Below are 14,460 nucleotides of genomic sequence, written 5' to 3'. Positions count from 1 at the left end.
AAAATTCAGTGTCATTCTTCCATCTTAAAAATTCAGGTGACTTTTTTTTCAAGAACACATTAAATTAAAAAAGTGAAATATTTAAGAATTAGGCTTTCATATTGTGATTTATTTGCACTTCTCAGTATAGAATATTTAAGATTATGAATTTCCCCCATATTTTAAGTAATCAAAGATTTTGCAAAGAGGATTTATATGCTATACCAGTAGTGTGATTAGAATAGCTTTCACAAGTAATTTTAATTCTTGCAAGTTTGAAGATTTGTTTTTCTTTGGTTTCCATTTCAGTGCTATACATATTCTCTGGAGGACTGTAACATAATGAATCATGAAGGAAAATTAAATTGATTCTGTATTTTTTTCAACCCTGCAATTTGGCAGTGAGAAGTTTTTTCCTGAAAGTGAGTCATTGACAAAGGGATTTTCTGTGAACATGGAAAAGACTTTACAGAAATTTCTCAGAAATTGGGATAGGGAGTGGAGATTTTTGAACCACTAATATTGACAAAAGTGGAAAAATTCGTGTTCAACAGCTCTAATGAATCGAAGTTCAAACAAAAGTTAAAATCGTACAATGCTAATGTAATTGAATAGAGTAGCTGAAAGGAGGCATTGCCTTTTTTGGGACTATAACATTAGAGCAATAACATTTATATACATGAAAGCACTTTTTTATTTTGCTAGTTTTAGTACACAGCTTAGTGTCTTATGGCCATTTTCATTTTAAGTGGTTGTGTAGAACTGTCACTAGCCATTTCCCCCCCTTGATATTAAACTCCAATTTTTTTTTCAGTTATATCCAATTCCTGGTTAGCTGCTTGTCCTGGGCCCCCTGCTTGGGCTATTTATTTTTATTTTTTAATTAGTATCAATGTTAGTGTTTCTTCTAGCTCATAAAATGAATGATTGTTGTTTTTATTCTACGAAGTTTTTAGTAATCCACTTGGCAAACTTTTGTTATTTTCCTAGTTGCAAGTAATAGTAGCTAGGCGCTATGTTGAAAAGCATTCCTGAAGTCAGGAAAACTTCAGTTCATACTCACCTCAGGCACTTATAGCTAGCTACGTGACCCTGGTCAAGTCATTTAACCTCTTTAGGTCTTATTTCCAAATCTGAAACTGAGAGCAATAAGACTATTGACTGAATAGGATTGTGAAGATCAAATGATGTAATATATAATATAGATAAAATACTTTGCAGACTTTAAAGTGCTGTATAAAAGTTAGTCATGAACATTTATTAAGCACCTAGTATTTACCTGATGCTATGGTAAATGCTGGAGATACATTTTAAAAAAACGACAAATGACAGTCCTAACTCATAGTCTCATGGAGGAAAAAACAATCAAACTACCATGTTTTATACAAGCCATATCCTGGACAAATTGGGAATAATCCACACAGGAAAGGTACCAGAATGGAGAGAAAGATACTAGAATGGAGGAGGATCAGGAAAGGCTTCTTATAAAAAATGGGATTTCAACTGGGACTTGAAGGAAACCAAGGAAACTAGAAGGAGATGAGGAAAGAGAGCACTCCAGATATGGAAGGATAGATGGTGAATATGCCCAGAATCAGAAGATGAAATGTTTTTTTTCCCTAAAAGTAGCAAGCAAATCAACTTCATTGGATCCCAGAGTTTGAAGTGGGGGAGTGGGAAGTTTGTATAAGGTGTAACAAGACTGGAAACTTTGGAGGTGGCAAGTTGTGAAAGGCTTTGAAAGCCAAACAGCAGGTTTTGTATTTGATCCTGGAGGTGATCGGGAGCCACTAAAGTTTATTGAGTAGAGGTATGACATGAGTCAGATTTGTACTTTAGGAAGATCACATGGACAGCTGAATGAAGGACAGAGTGGAGTGGGGAGAGACTTATGCTAGACGAGCCACCAGCAAGCTATTGCAATAGTCTGTGTGAAGTCTGCATCAGGGAGGCAATGTCAAAGGAGGGAAGGAGGCACCTACAAGAGATGTTATAAAAGTAGAAAGAACACACAGTGGCAACAGATTGGATCTGGGTAGAGTGGGGGTGAAGAGAAAGGAGAAAAACTGAGGAATCAAAGAAGACACCTGGATTGTAATCCTGTATTTCTGGGAAGATGGTGGTATCCTCTGCAGTAATAGGTAGGGTAAGAAGAGGAAGAGTTTTGGAGGGAAAATAATGAATTCAGTTTGAGTCATGTTGAATTTAAAATGTTTTTTGGCACATCCAGTTTGAGAGGTCCAGTCGAGAATTGGACATACAAAACTGGAGGTCAACAGTTGTTATTATTACCCATTATACCTGCACTGTATACAGCTATTCCAATGTTTTTTCTCTTTTCTATCATGTAGCACCAGACAATTTTGTGTGTGTTAAATGAATATTAATTGATAAAGATGACTAGATGTGACATTTTGAAAGGCCTAGCTTAATGACAGTTTGTAGAGTAGCATTCTTCAGAATTCCTTTATACACTCATGCACCAAATTCCCCTTGGTGTCAGTCTTGGATCTGTGATCTAATACATTTTTTAAGAAGACATTAAATGTTCCTCATGGAGAAAATGAAGGATCATGGGATTAGTCACCTGCCACAGTTCATGGAATGAGTCATGAGTGAGGTAGGACAGAGTCCAGCTCTTACTTACTTTTCCTTAACCACGCCCTGTATAATAAATAGGTGAGATTAGCTTCAATTCAATTCAGCAGACATTGAACACTTAGCATGTATTGAATATTGTGGTAGGCACTGAGTAAGAAAAAAGTTTAAATTAGACATGGTCACTGAACTCATAGACATAGAGACTAAGTACTTTACTTTTGTAAGAGGAATATAATTCTATATATCACTGGATCTTCCTTAAAAGATTCATTTAAATATAAGAAATAAAGCTTTTGGCTTAGCATGTTTTAGAAAGAAAGGTATTTCTAAAAATCTGACCTTTGTCCATGATCGAATACCTTGGAATAATTGTACTTTTAGAGGCAGATGGAGCCTTAGAGATCACTTCTCTCTCCAAGATGGGTTAAACTGTTTGTTCATGGTTATACATTTGGATAATGTAGAGAAAGTACTAAGACATGTCTTATGACACTCTGGTAACTTGGGTACCAGGACACATCTTCTAAACTCTCTAGCTCACTGTACTATGTTGCTTCTCTTTTGTTTCATAACCAAGTTTTAGTGTATTCTAGAACCAAAATGGACTTTAGAGAAAAACTAATCTAATGTCTCTTCTAATGAAGGAATCCCTTTTTCAGTGTTCCTGATAGGTGGTCATTCATGCTCTTCTCGAGCACTGACATCTGCAAGGGATTTCTTCATAATAGCTTCCTTCGAGGAATTTTATCCCTATTTATTTTCTCTCACAACTTATTATCAAAGATGATTCTTGAAGTTCTCTTTGTTCGTTGTTCTCGAAGAAGACCTAAATGACATCACTATGTTAGAGTTAAGTTACAGTGTTTCTAACTGTGGCTGATCAGACCAGTACAATTTCAGAATGCTTTACCACACAAATAGTCCATGTAAACATTTGGCGTAGATTCTATAAATTTCCTCATCTTGCATTTCTTTTAAACTACTTCAGTTTTGCTTTGAGCAAAACACCTTCTCTGATGTGGGCATGCCATGCTGTGTGATACTGTGCCAGTGTCTCCCATTTCACACAATGAATTCCAATATTCTTCTGAGAAACCTTGAGCGTGTCTTTTCTGAGTTTTTCTGACCATCTTGAGAGCGCTTGTGTGAATTCTCTATAAAATACTGTTTTAGGCAAGCATAAATTTGACATCTGAACAACATGGACAGTCCATTAGGGTTGTACTCTCTGCAGTAGATTTGAATGCTTTGGCAGTTTAGCTCAAGAAAGAACCTCAATATCTGATATTTTATCCTGCCAGGTGATGTTCAGAATCTTCCTAAGATAATTCAAATGGGAGTGACTCAGTTTCCTGGCATGATGCTGGTATACTACCCAGGTTTCATAGGCATACAACAATAAGGTCAGCACAATGGCTCTATAGACCTTCAGTTTGGTAGTCAGACTAATAGCTCTTCTCTCCTACACTTTCCTTTTGAGCCTCTCAAACACTTAGTTCTGGGAATGCATGTGTCAACCTCATTATCAATATATGCATCCCTGGTAAGTATATTGCCAAGGTAAGTGAACTCATCCACAGCATTTAAAAATTCTCCATTTGCTGTAACCAATGGTTCCATATATTGATGGTGTGGTGCTGGCTGATTGAGCAGCTGTGTTTTCTTGGTGTTAATTGGTAGGTCAAAATTAGCACAAGCAGCTGAGTATCAATTCATACTTTGGATATCTTAGCTTCAGACACTTCACTGAGTACACAGTCATCTGCAAACAAAAAATTATGCAACAACACTTCCTTAACTTTGGTCTTGGTTTGTAGCCCTTTCAAGTTGAAGAATTTACCAGTGCAGTAGCTGATCTTGATACAATTTTTGTTCTCATTGAAGGCGTTTGACCACATGGCTGAAAACATCATGCTAAAAAACATGTAAAAAACACATAGCCTTGTTTCATTCCATTGGTGACTGGGAAAGTCCAAGAACATGGTCCGTTGTTTTAGATAACCCAGGTAAGCGTGCCGTCTAATGAATTTCTCAAGGAAAGTAAATTTGGACATAATTTTCTATAAATCTTCATGACTGACAGTATCAAAGGCCTTGGTCAGATCTATAAATGTTGTGTATGGACCTCTGTTATGCTTCTAGCATTTTTCCTGAAGTTGTCAGGCAGCAAATACCACATCAACAGTTTCTCAGCCCTTTCTGAAGCCACACTGGCTCTCAGGTAGATGAGCGTCTTCCAGGGGAAGGATCTGCCTATTAAGGGGGATTCTGGCAAGAATCTTGCCAGCAATGACTAAGAGAGAGACTCCTTCCCTGCCCTTCTCGCCCCCCACCATGATTGTCACAGGACAGTCTATTTCCTTTACCTTAATAGAGATGGATAATGAAGGTATCCTTCATAGCATCCTTTTGCCATTTAACCCAGAATATTTCAGTTGGCTTTAATATGGGCAGTGGGCTTCCCACCTTGTAACTGTCAGCTAGAATAGAATCAGTACCACGTGCTTTGCCACAGGAAGGGAACCTAGTGGAATTCAAAACCTCTTCTTCAGTTGGAACTTCAGCTCGTAAGGGATTGACTTCAACCCCTTAAATGGTCCGTGGCTTCAGCACTGATTTAAGATGATCTGTTGAGAACACTATGGAAGTGTTCAGCCCATCTCTCTAGGATCATGTCCTTATCACTAATCAATGTGGTGCATCAACACTGAGTAGTAGAGATGCATCAGAGATCTTTGGCCTATAAATAGCCTTCAGGGCATCATAAAAATGCTTTGGATTGTTACTATTAGCATGAAACTGATTTCCATCTGCCTTTTGCTGAGCCAAGAATCCTGCATCTCTCTAAGCTCCACCTGTATTTTACTTTTGATGAAATTTGATACTTCCTTCTTAGAGATGGATGAACTATCCTGATTATAAATCCTGTGGAGTTCTCATTTTTTCATATAGCACCTTTTGAATTTTCCCATCATGTTGGTCAAACTAGTTTTGATGTTTGTGAGTGTTCTCACCCAAATGAGCAGTGCTATACGCCAAATCTTTAAAAGCTTCCCACTTCTTTTCTGCTCTACTGTTGCCATCTGTGTGTTGGCTCAACTCTCCCAACTGAACAACAAACTGTTCCCTCTCAGAGAAGTACTCTAGTCATTTTGCTTTGGTGGTTGCCACTTTTGTTGAATGTGAATATTTATCTTGGAGAGGATAAGTCTATGATCAGTACAACACTCTGCGCCACACATTGTCTTCATCACTAGCATCCTGTGTCTTCTCCTTACAATCACATAGTCTATTAAATGTTAATATTTGCTGCAAGGGTGCATCAGTGAAATTTTATTGTGTTTAGGTAAATGGAAAAAATTGTTAGTGATGAAGAGGTCATGAAATGCTCAAGTCTTCAGTAGTAAGTGACCACAAGCTATTGCTGTTTCCAACCCCATTCTTCCTAAGGATTCCCTGCCATGTCTGGTAGTCTGAGCCTACTTTAGCATTAAAGTCATTCAGAATTATAAACTTGTCCTCTTTTGGTCCCTTGATGATAAGGGTCTCTAGGCCTTCATAAATTTTTTTTTTTAACTCATCAGGATTTGTCAGCATAGGCGCTGATATTGGTGGAATGGCATTTTCTTCCAAGTGACAATTGCATTGTCATGAGCTTGTCATTCACTCCTTTTGGCAGGCATACCAGCTTGCTGATTAGATTATTTTTGATTGCAAAACCCACACCAGCTTCATGGTGCTCCCCTTCATTGCGCCCACTCCAGAAAAAGGTGTATCCAGCTGACCTTCATTTTTCAGCCTTGCTTCACTCAGGGCTGCTTTTTGGATGTGATATCTTCTGAGTTCTCTTGTAACAAGAGCTGTTCATCTTTCAGGACAACTGAATTTTGTGTTGTTTATAAGTGTGCGCACGTTTCATATACTAGTGGTGAGTGAAATAATCTTTGTAGAAGTTTTTGTACATTTTTTGTGTTTTGATCACAGGCTGGTATCCCCTCCCACCATGGTAGTCAGGCCAGGATTCAGTAAGCAGACAATTTCTAGGGCACCTTTTCTAGCCCTTGCTCACACCAGGAGGTGAACAGTATGGTCTTTAAAAGGCTGCTCTGATACCCAGAGGGCTGCTGAATCCCTCTGCTGTTTCCAGTGAGACAAGGACCATATGCTCTGGGATTATGATTGCAGCTCAAGTGTATATGTATCTGCTATTTCATCATTTACCTGTCTCCACAGGAGACTTTGAGATAAGAAAAAAAGATAAAATAGTATGTGTGATGTCTTATGATTTTTGCATAAATTGGATTTTAAGTGAGGGAAAGTTTTGTGAAATCTTTGACCTCTTCCAGAATTGTCACAGTCTAATGACAAGACAGAGTCCAAAAGACTGGTGATGACTCAGAATGCAGTGGATAACCTTGGCATCTTCAGTATCTAACCAGGCTCTAAGTACTGTACAGCACCTATTTAAACTGCCTTCGTGGCCATTGGAACAAATTTCTCTCAATCTCCCATTCCAACAGGAGAAGTCTTCACATGCTTGGGGTAGACTCCACCATAACTCACTGATGGGTTTGAGACTCCTCAGTTGCTCTCAACCCCATTTATCCCATCTGCTGAAACTCTTTGCCAGGATGTAGTCACTCTACATGCTACAGCTTCTTGGATTCATAGGTGAGAGTTAGGTAGATCAGGTAGACACCAAAGTTGGAAAGCAGCTGTGGAAACTGTTGAGCAGTCCTCACACCAGAAGTGTCTTTCCTGAACACACCCTACACCCTATCGTAGAGAGCAAGGAAAACATCATCTATTAAAATAGATTTTATTGAATCAGCTTAGTGTTTGCAAAATCCTTAAAATTGGTACTGAATAAATTTCAGTGTGACAGATTGATAAGTTTTAGATACAGAAAGTTCTGTAAATCATTTCAGGCACACATGGCTAAAAAACTATTGTATTTGGGATTCTTTAAGTTCCTTCCATCTTCTGATCTCAATATATGCTAATGGAAACAGAATGACTTAGAAGGTATTATAGTATTACATTAAATCAAACCTTCATCAACTTTATGACAGAAACCCATTGAAGCCATTTTTTTTTTCATGTTCACTTTGCCCAAGAACTTAGGCACAACCCAGGGGAAGTTTCACAGCTCAGAATAAACACATAACATAAATCTCAGGATATCTGGGGCCAGATACTGACTAGAGTTGCTGCCTTGGTGGCCCCATAAAATATATATTACTTAAATATGTTACTTTCCTTGATGTAAGCAGCAACTGTTTTCTGTTCTGGCCAGAAACTTTAAGGGTCTTTCTCCTCCCAGACTGATACTTTTGTGATGTTAAACTAAGCCATCTTTTGTCGTAATTCTTACCTAGCCCATAGTCAATGAAAGGGTGTTGCCTCAAATGAACTGGGGCCTTAGAAAGACCTTAATTTATAAAGACCAAGGTCATCCACTGTGTCCTGAACCATCACCAGTCATCTTGACTTATGTCTTGCCAGTGGGCTTCCATGATTCTGGAGGACAGAGTAAGGCTGATGACTTTATGTAACTCTGTCTTACTTAAACCCAATTCACATAGAAGTCAAGACAACATGCTCACGATGTGCTTGGTCTTCTTCCAGAATGAAGAATGAACAACAACCACAAAAGTTTTGAAGGATACAAATGAGATTCTCTTGAAACTCTGCAGAAGAGTCAAACTATGCACTTTTAAATTCAGTAAGACAATTTAAAAGTATGGTGGTAGACACTAGACCACAACCATAGTAACTGATGTTTTGAAGTCTTTAATTGGGCTTTCCAAAATCGCCTATACTTTCTGTATTTGCCACATCATTGGGAAAAATATTATATAATTTCAGCTTAGAATAATGTAGAACATCATTCTTCATTTGAGAGCTGATTTCCTTCTTATATTCATTCCTCTCCCCTTTTTAGAGTATGAGTCTCTTATGCATAGGAACTATCTTGATTTTCTCCCTGTATCCCTAGCCCTTGGGAAAGTTCTTGGCACATAATAAATGCTTAATAAATAACTTTTATATTTAACAAACTATATAAAATGTTAATATTAGAAAGAAATTTAGACTGTTAAGCATATAGTGAGAAAGACCAGAGGTAGAATTCAGCCTCATGTACTTCCTACCTGTGTGACTCTTAGGCAAATCACTTAACCTCTCTTAGGCTCAGTTTCCTTAGGTGTAAAATGAGGGGGTTGGACTTGAAGATCTTTAAACTCTCTTCTAGCTCTAAATTTATGATCCTCTGATTTAATGCGCCCTTCAAGTTTTACAGATGAGGGACTGAGTACCAGAGGGGTTGAGTGAGTTAAGCAATGTCAGAAAGTCAATTAGTGGCATAGCCCTACCTAGCAAACATTTCTCTTGAATATTACTTCAGCACATTTGATTACATTTAGGGGAGATAGGTGAGTTTTTTCTAAATTCAAATTTGACCTCAGATATTTACTAGCTATGTGACCCTGGGCAAGTCACTTAACTCAGTTTGCCTCAGTTTCCTCATCTGTAAAATGAACTGGAGAGAGAAATGGCAAACTGCCCCAGTATCTTTGCCAAGAAAACCCCAAATGGTGTCACAAAAAGTTGGACAAAGCTGGAAAAAATGATTTTGTACCCAAATGTTCTGCCAATGGTGTGATGTTTTTCTTAGTTTAACTTTGGATAGGTTTAAAAAAGTGCATACTCTCTCTCTTGCTCTCTCTCTCTCTCCCTCTCCCTCTCTCTCTCTTTCTTTCCCTCTCTCTCTCTCTCTCTCTCTCTCTCTCTCTCTCTCTCTATATATATATATATATATATATATATATATATATATATGTATGTGTATATATATATTTGACTGTAATACTGTAGATAAAAGGATAGGCTATTTTGTATGGATTTTTAAAATATGACTGTTGTTCAGTCATTTTGGTCTTATTCACATCCTGAGAATATGTGCAAGGGAAGTCATCTAGGCTTTGCTGTCAGGACCCTTTGGTCCTATTGTATATAAATAGATGAATTCCAGACATCTGCAGTTAAGATTGGCAGAACACTGAATGGTGCTATTAATTTTGAGATGATGTGGACACGTTAACTTGAAAGTTTTACTGAGAACTTTGAGAAGATTTGGATGTTTTAATGAACTAACCCCAAATAAGAATTAGTTTGCCTTACTTCAAGACCCTATAAAAATGAGACCTCCAGCTAAAATCTCTCACTCCCCTGCACTCTTGCATCTCCATTTGTGTCCATGCTGCCCAGTGCTCCCAACTCTAATTTGTTATTGGATGAGTTAGCCTCTCTGACTTTTCCTCTCATTATTCATTTTCTCACTGCTGTTTGCCTTCCTCCACGTCCCTATGTCTTCTGCCCTTCTATCCCCCTCTACTTTTTCTCTCTGTACTTTATGCTATTTGTCTCTGTATCCTCTATGTCTTATTAAAGTGTCATTGAAGCCTCACTTCCCACTTCCATCATGGTCTTTCCCAGCAAGTACCCAAAGAACTGGGCATTCTTGCTGCCATTTCATAATTCCATAAATAAATAATTTTATGTAAACATTGAGGTTGTGGCACATGAAAGTTGATTAGTGGAAGTGAGGATGTTTGACACAGAGAAATGGATAGTTCATAAGAATATCATATTTTTCTTCAAGAATGTGATGGCCTGACCTATAGAGCAAAAATGGGGCTTGTTCCCATTGGTTCCATAGGGAAGAATCAGGAGTGACTGTTGAAAATTGTAAAAAGGAAGTTCAGTATTTAGAAGAGCTTCCTAAAAATTAGAAATAGCAAAACATGAAATGGACTTTCTCACAAGTACTGGGTTTGCCCTTAAAAGAAGTCTTTTGGAAAGTGTTAACACTATTAGATATGTGTATAGAAGAGGTTTTTAATAAGGTATGACTTGAACTGAATAGTCTCTGAAGTCCCTTCCAACTTTGAAATTCAGTGATCATTTAAACTAATCATATATGGAAACAAAGGTGTCGTTCGGTTATTTCCGTCATGTCTGACTCTTTGTGATCCCATTTGGGGTTTTCTTGACAAAGATACTGGAGCAGCTTACTATTTCCTTCTTTAGTCCATCTTACAGATGAAGAAACTGAGGCAAACAGGGTAAAGCAACTTGCCCAGAGTCACACAGTTAATGTCTGAGGCTGGATTTGAACTCAGGAAGATGAGTTTTCCTGACTCCAGGCCTCCACTTTATCCACAGTGCCACCTAGTTGCCCCTGTCAAAAAATAGAAGGTCTTAAAATTCACTATTACATTTTTTTTGATGCAGTTATCAAGTAGGAATCATTTTGAAGCTTTTCAAAATAATATGATTAGAACTACTCTCTTAAAGATAATTCTTATTGATTTTTTATAATAATATAGATTTGCAAAGTGCTTTACAAATATCTCATTCTAGCCTCATATCAACCCTGGAAAGTAGGTTTCATTATTATCCTCATTTTACAGATGAGGAAACAGAGACAGGCAAGGGTTAAGTAACTTACTCAGGGTGGCACAACTAATAAGTATCTGAGGCAGGATTTGAACTCAGATCTTCCTGACTCCAGAAGCAGTTAGGTGGTGCAGTTTACCCACTGCACCACCTAGCTGCCTCTGTATAAAGGATGGATTATATGGAGGAGAATCTGCAGGCAAAGAGGTTTGGCAGTCTGACTCTCACAGAGTGTCTGTGAGATTTTTAGAAATTAGCCTAGGTTTTGGGCTCTGGGAAGCAGAGATGGAGCTGAGAAATCGTTGAAAAAGGAATGGCTTGTGGCTTTGGAATCAGAGGGCCTTAGGATCCTGTGCTGAGGCTATTATTCTGTGAATTTGTGTGGATATGGATGAGACAATGTTAGTTGCGAGCTGCATTTTGGTGCTGTAGATTTTTGGAAAAACCAGTGTGAAGGTAAAAACTGGAAGTATGCTAATGGATGCAATACCTAAGCAGGGAGTAAAGGGGGAGAGGGAGAAGGCCTGAGTCTCCATCACATAACAATTATGCTTTCTGGATAGTGAGAAGGGTCAATAAAGAAGCTTTCAGAGAATGCTGAGAGGTATAATAAAAGAACCAGATAATTGGAATGTCCCTGAAAGTACAGCTAGAAAATATATTGAAAGGGAATGAGGTCAGCTCTATCAGAGATAGTTAAAATTTACTGTAAGTAGGATCATTGATTTTCTTCCAGGGACCTCAGGGACCAAGTAATGCAATCCTCTTATTTTACAGAAGAGGAAGCTGAAACTGAAACTAAAGGAGATTAAATGATTTACCCAAGATTACCCAGGTCAGAAATGGTTTCTTCTTAGGATATGGGTCTAAAACCCAGGAGGGACCTCAAAGGTTATTTGGTACAGCTCACTCATTTTACAGGTGAGGAAACTGTGGCACAAGGAGATTAAGGGATTTGCTCAAAGTTACACAGCTAATAAGCATCAGAAGTGATATCATACATAGGCTCATAGGTAAAGAGCTGAGAGGGACCTCAGAGATCATCTAGTCCAACTCATTTTACATATGAGGAAACTGAGGTCTAAGGAGATTAAATGATTTCCCCCAAGTTTACACAGGTAATAAACACCAGAAATGGTATCATAGATATGATCATAGGTATAGAGCTGGGAGAGACCTCAAAGGTCATTTGGTCCAACTCACTAATAAGCGAGATGAGGAAACTTTGGCTCAGGAAGATGGTGACTTATCAAAGGTCATACGGTTAGTAAACATCAAAGGTGTAATTTGAATACAGGACTTTGATTCCAGAGGAAATATGTTTTCTTCTGTATTAAACTAAACAAAGAAGAGGCTATTGGATTGGTGATGAAAAACTGGACCTCAATGAGAAGAGTTTTGGTAGAATGTTGGAAATAGAAACTTTTGCTCAGCCAGACTGAATTTGGAGGAATTAAACCTGATTAGGGACAGAGTCTGGTATATGGGTCTGTAGATGCTGAGTTGCATGTATAAGCCTTCAGTTGGCTCTGTGTAAATGTATAGAATTATGTAATATTAGCAATCTAATAGATTGCATCTCATTATGAGCAATCCCAACTACTTTATAGGCTCAATATGGAGAAAAACAATAATTAATTTACTCTGGGCATGAAATTTAATGTTCATCAATAAGTTGATATGAAGAACATTTCACTGATTCTGTTTTCTAAATCTTTATGAGGATAGTTTTTTTCTTTTAAAATATTCCTGTGATAAAATGTTCCTATGATTAGATGCTTTTATCAGTAAGACAAGCTAACTTCAAAGGGTACTTATCATTCTTTCTAATGCTTATGGTAAGCACAAAGCCTATATTTTAAATTTCAACATTTCTCAGTATCTGTTTTAGCCAAAATACTGCAAAACCTTAAAACTTTGAATTTTAAATCTTAAGAGAAAACAATAGATTCTAAGAAATTTCTTGGGAGTTGGGGGATGGAAGGGCATTTAATGCCTTAATTCCCTAGCCTCATCAGAGGCCAGTAAGTAAAAAATCAAAAGAAATGAGTTGAGGAGGGGTGTGCAATGCTAGATAAGGAAATATAGGCAAGAAATCCCAAGAAATCCTGAGATGAAAGAATGAATTTGGAAATATAATGAATTAACATTTCTCTTTCTCTTTTTTTTTTAAAAAATAGGGATATCAGGGAATTTCAGGAAGTCCAGGTATTCCAGGATCACCAGGGATTCAAGTATGTGATCAGGATTTAGATATTTAAAAATCATTTTATTTTGAAAGAACATAAAAAGGACTAAATAACCAGGTTTAATTTTCTAATTAATTTAGGGAGCCCGTGGATTACCAGGCTACAAAGGAGAACCAGGAAGAGGTGGTAATAAGGTAAATAATTTGCTTATATTTGTAGCAATTTGTGACTTTTAATTCTTTTCAGTGTCTCATAAATAGCCCAGGCTTCAGGTTTAAATACATATACCTGCACATACATACACACACACATACATACGTACATACATACATATAGCACAGCCCTCCCTCACTCAAAACAGTCAAGTGCAAGTCATATCATCATTTCTCTGATGGCGTGGTCTTCGTCAAGGAAGGACGAACACATGCATAATTTTACATAGATAGCCTGGGCTTCAGTTTTAAATATAAATACACACATTTTAAAATGAGAAAGTTCTAGATAGAAAAATGATGACTCATTCTCTTGCTTTGTAAGCATTTTTATACCTCTTTCTTAGGAATGGCTGCCCTTCAGTTAAAAATAATCTACCATACACACATTTCAGTTTAAGAATAGATACATTTGAGGATTGTAATTTATTTTTTAAAAGATTCTTTACTTGGAAGAGATTTAATTTTGGCCTCCTTAAAATAGTTTTCATCCCTAATAAATTTAACTTATGGCATAGTTTTAAACAAATTCAGTCTGCAATTTCCAAGAAACACCTGGATTGACTAAAGCAAGTTGTATCTTTATTTGCAGACTTAGATTTAGCCTATGGTATCCCCCTATTGGCATCAGGAACATCCTTCCAATGCCCAGAGTATTCTACTCTGATAATATTTTGAAGTGTGAGGCCTTTGATTATGGACATAAGCTGGTTTGATTATGTAAGGTTATTTTAATGGGAAAAACCAAGAAATTACAATAAGGTCTCAATTGTGGAAGACTGAATGTGCTGCCACTGATAGATTTAGTGAAGGCAGAAGAAAATGATGCCAGGTTGTAGAGGAAAAATACTAAGGTTGGTTTTAGATAGGTTGAATTTGAAGCACCCCCGGAATATTGAGATAGAGGTATATTATAAGCAGTTAGAGAAATGAATCTCTACTCTAGAAGATAGTTCAGCATTGAATCCTGTAAATAACAATAAATATTTTTCATTCAAATGTAGATTGTGTGACCTTTT

General features: G+C 37.3%; 1 protein-coding gene across 1 annotated transcript in view; it reads left to right on the top strand.

Annotated features, from left to right (window-relative positions):
• The window catches only part of COL21A1 (collagen type XXI alpha 1 chain), a 228,191-nt gene that overhangs the window by 129,587 nt on the left and 84,144 nt on the right, over positions 1–14,460 (top strand). The window contains exons 12-13 of the mRNA XM_072642503.1: positions 13,221–13,274; positions 13,370–13,423. Of these exons, the coding sequence (XP_072498604.1) occupies positions 13,221–13,274; positions 13,370–13,423 (108 nt within the window). The remainder of the gene's footprint in view (positions 1–13,220; positions 13,275–13,369; positions 13,424–14,460) is intronic.

The sequence above is a fragment of the Notamacropus eugenii genome, chromosome 2, assembly GCF_028372415.1.
Source record: "Notamacropus eugenii isolate mMacEug1 chromosome 2, mMacEug1.pri_v2, whole genome shotgun sequence".
Lineage (NCBI taxonomy): Eukaryota > Metazoa > Chordata > Mammalia > Diprotodontia > Macropodidae > Notamacropus > Notamacropus eugenii.
Note: the sequence above shows the minus strand (reverse complement) of the source record. Positions and strands in the feature narration are given on the sequence as shown.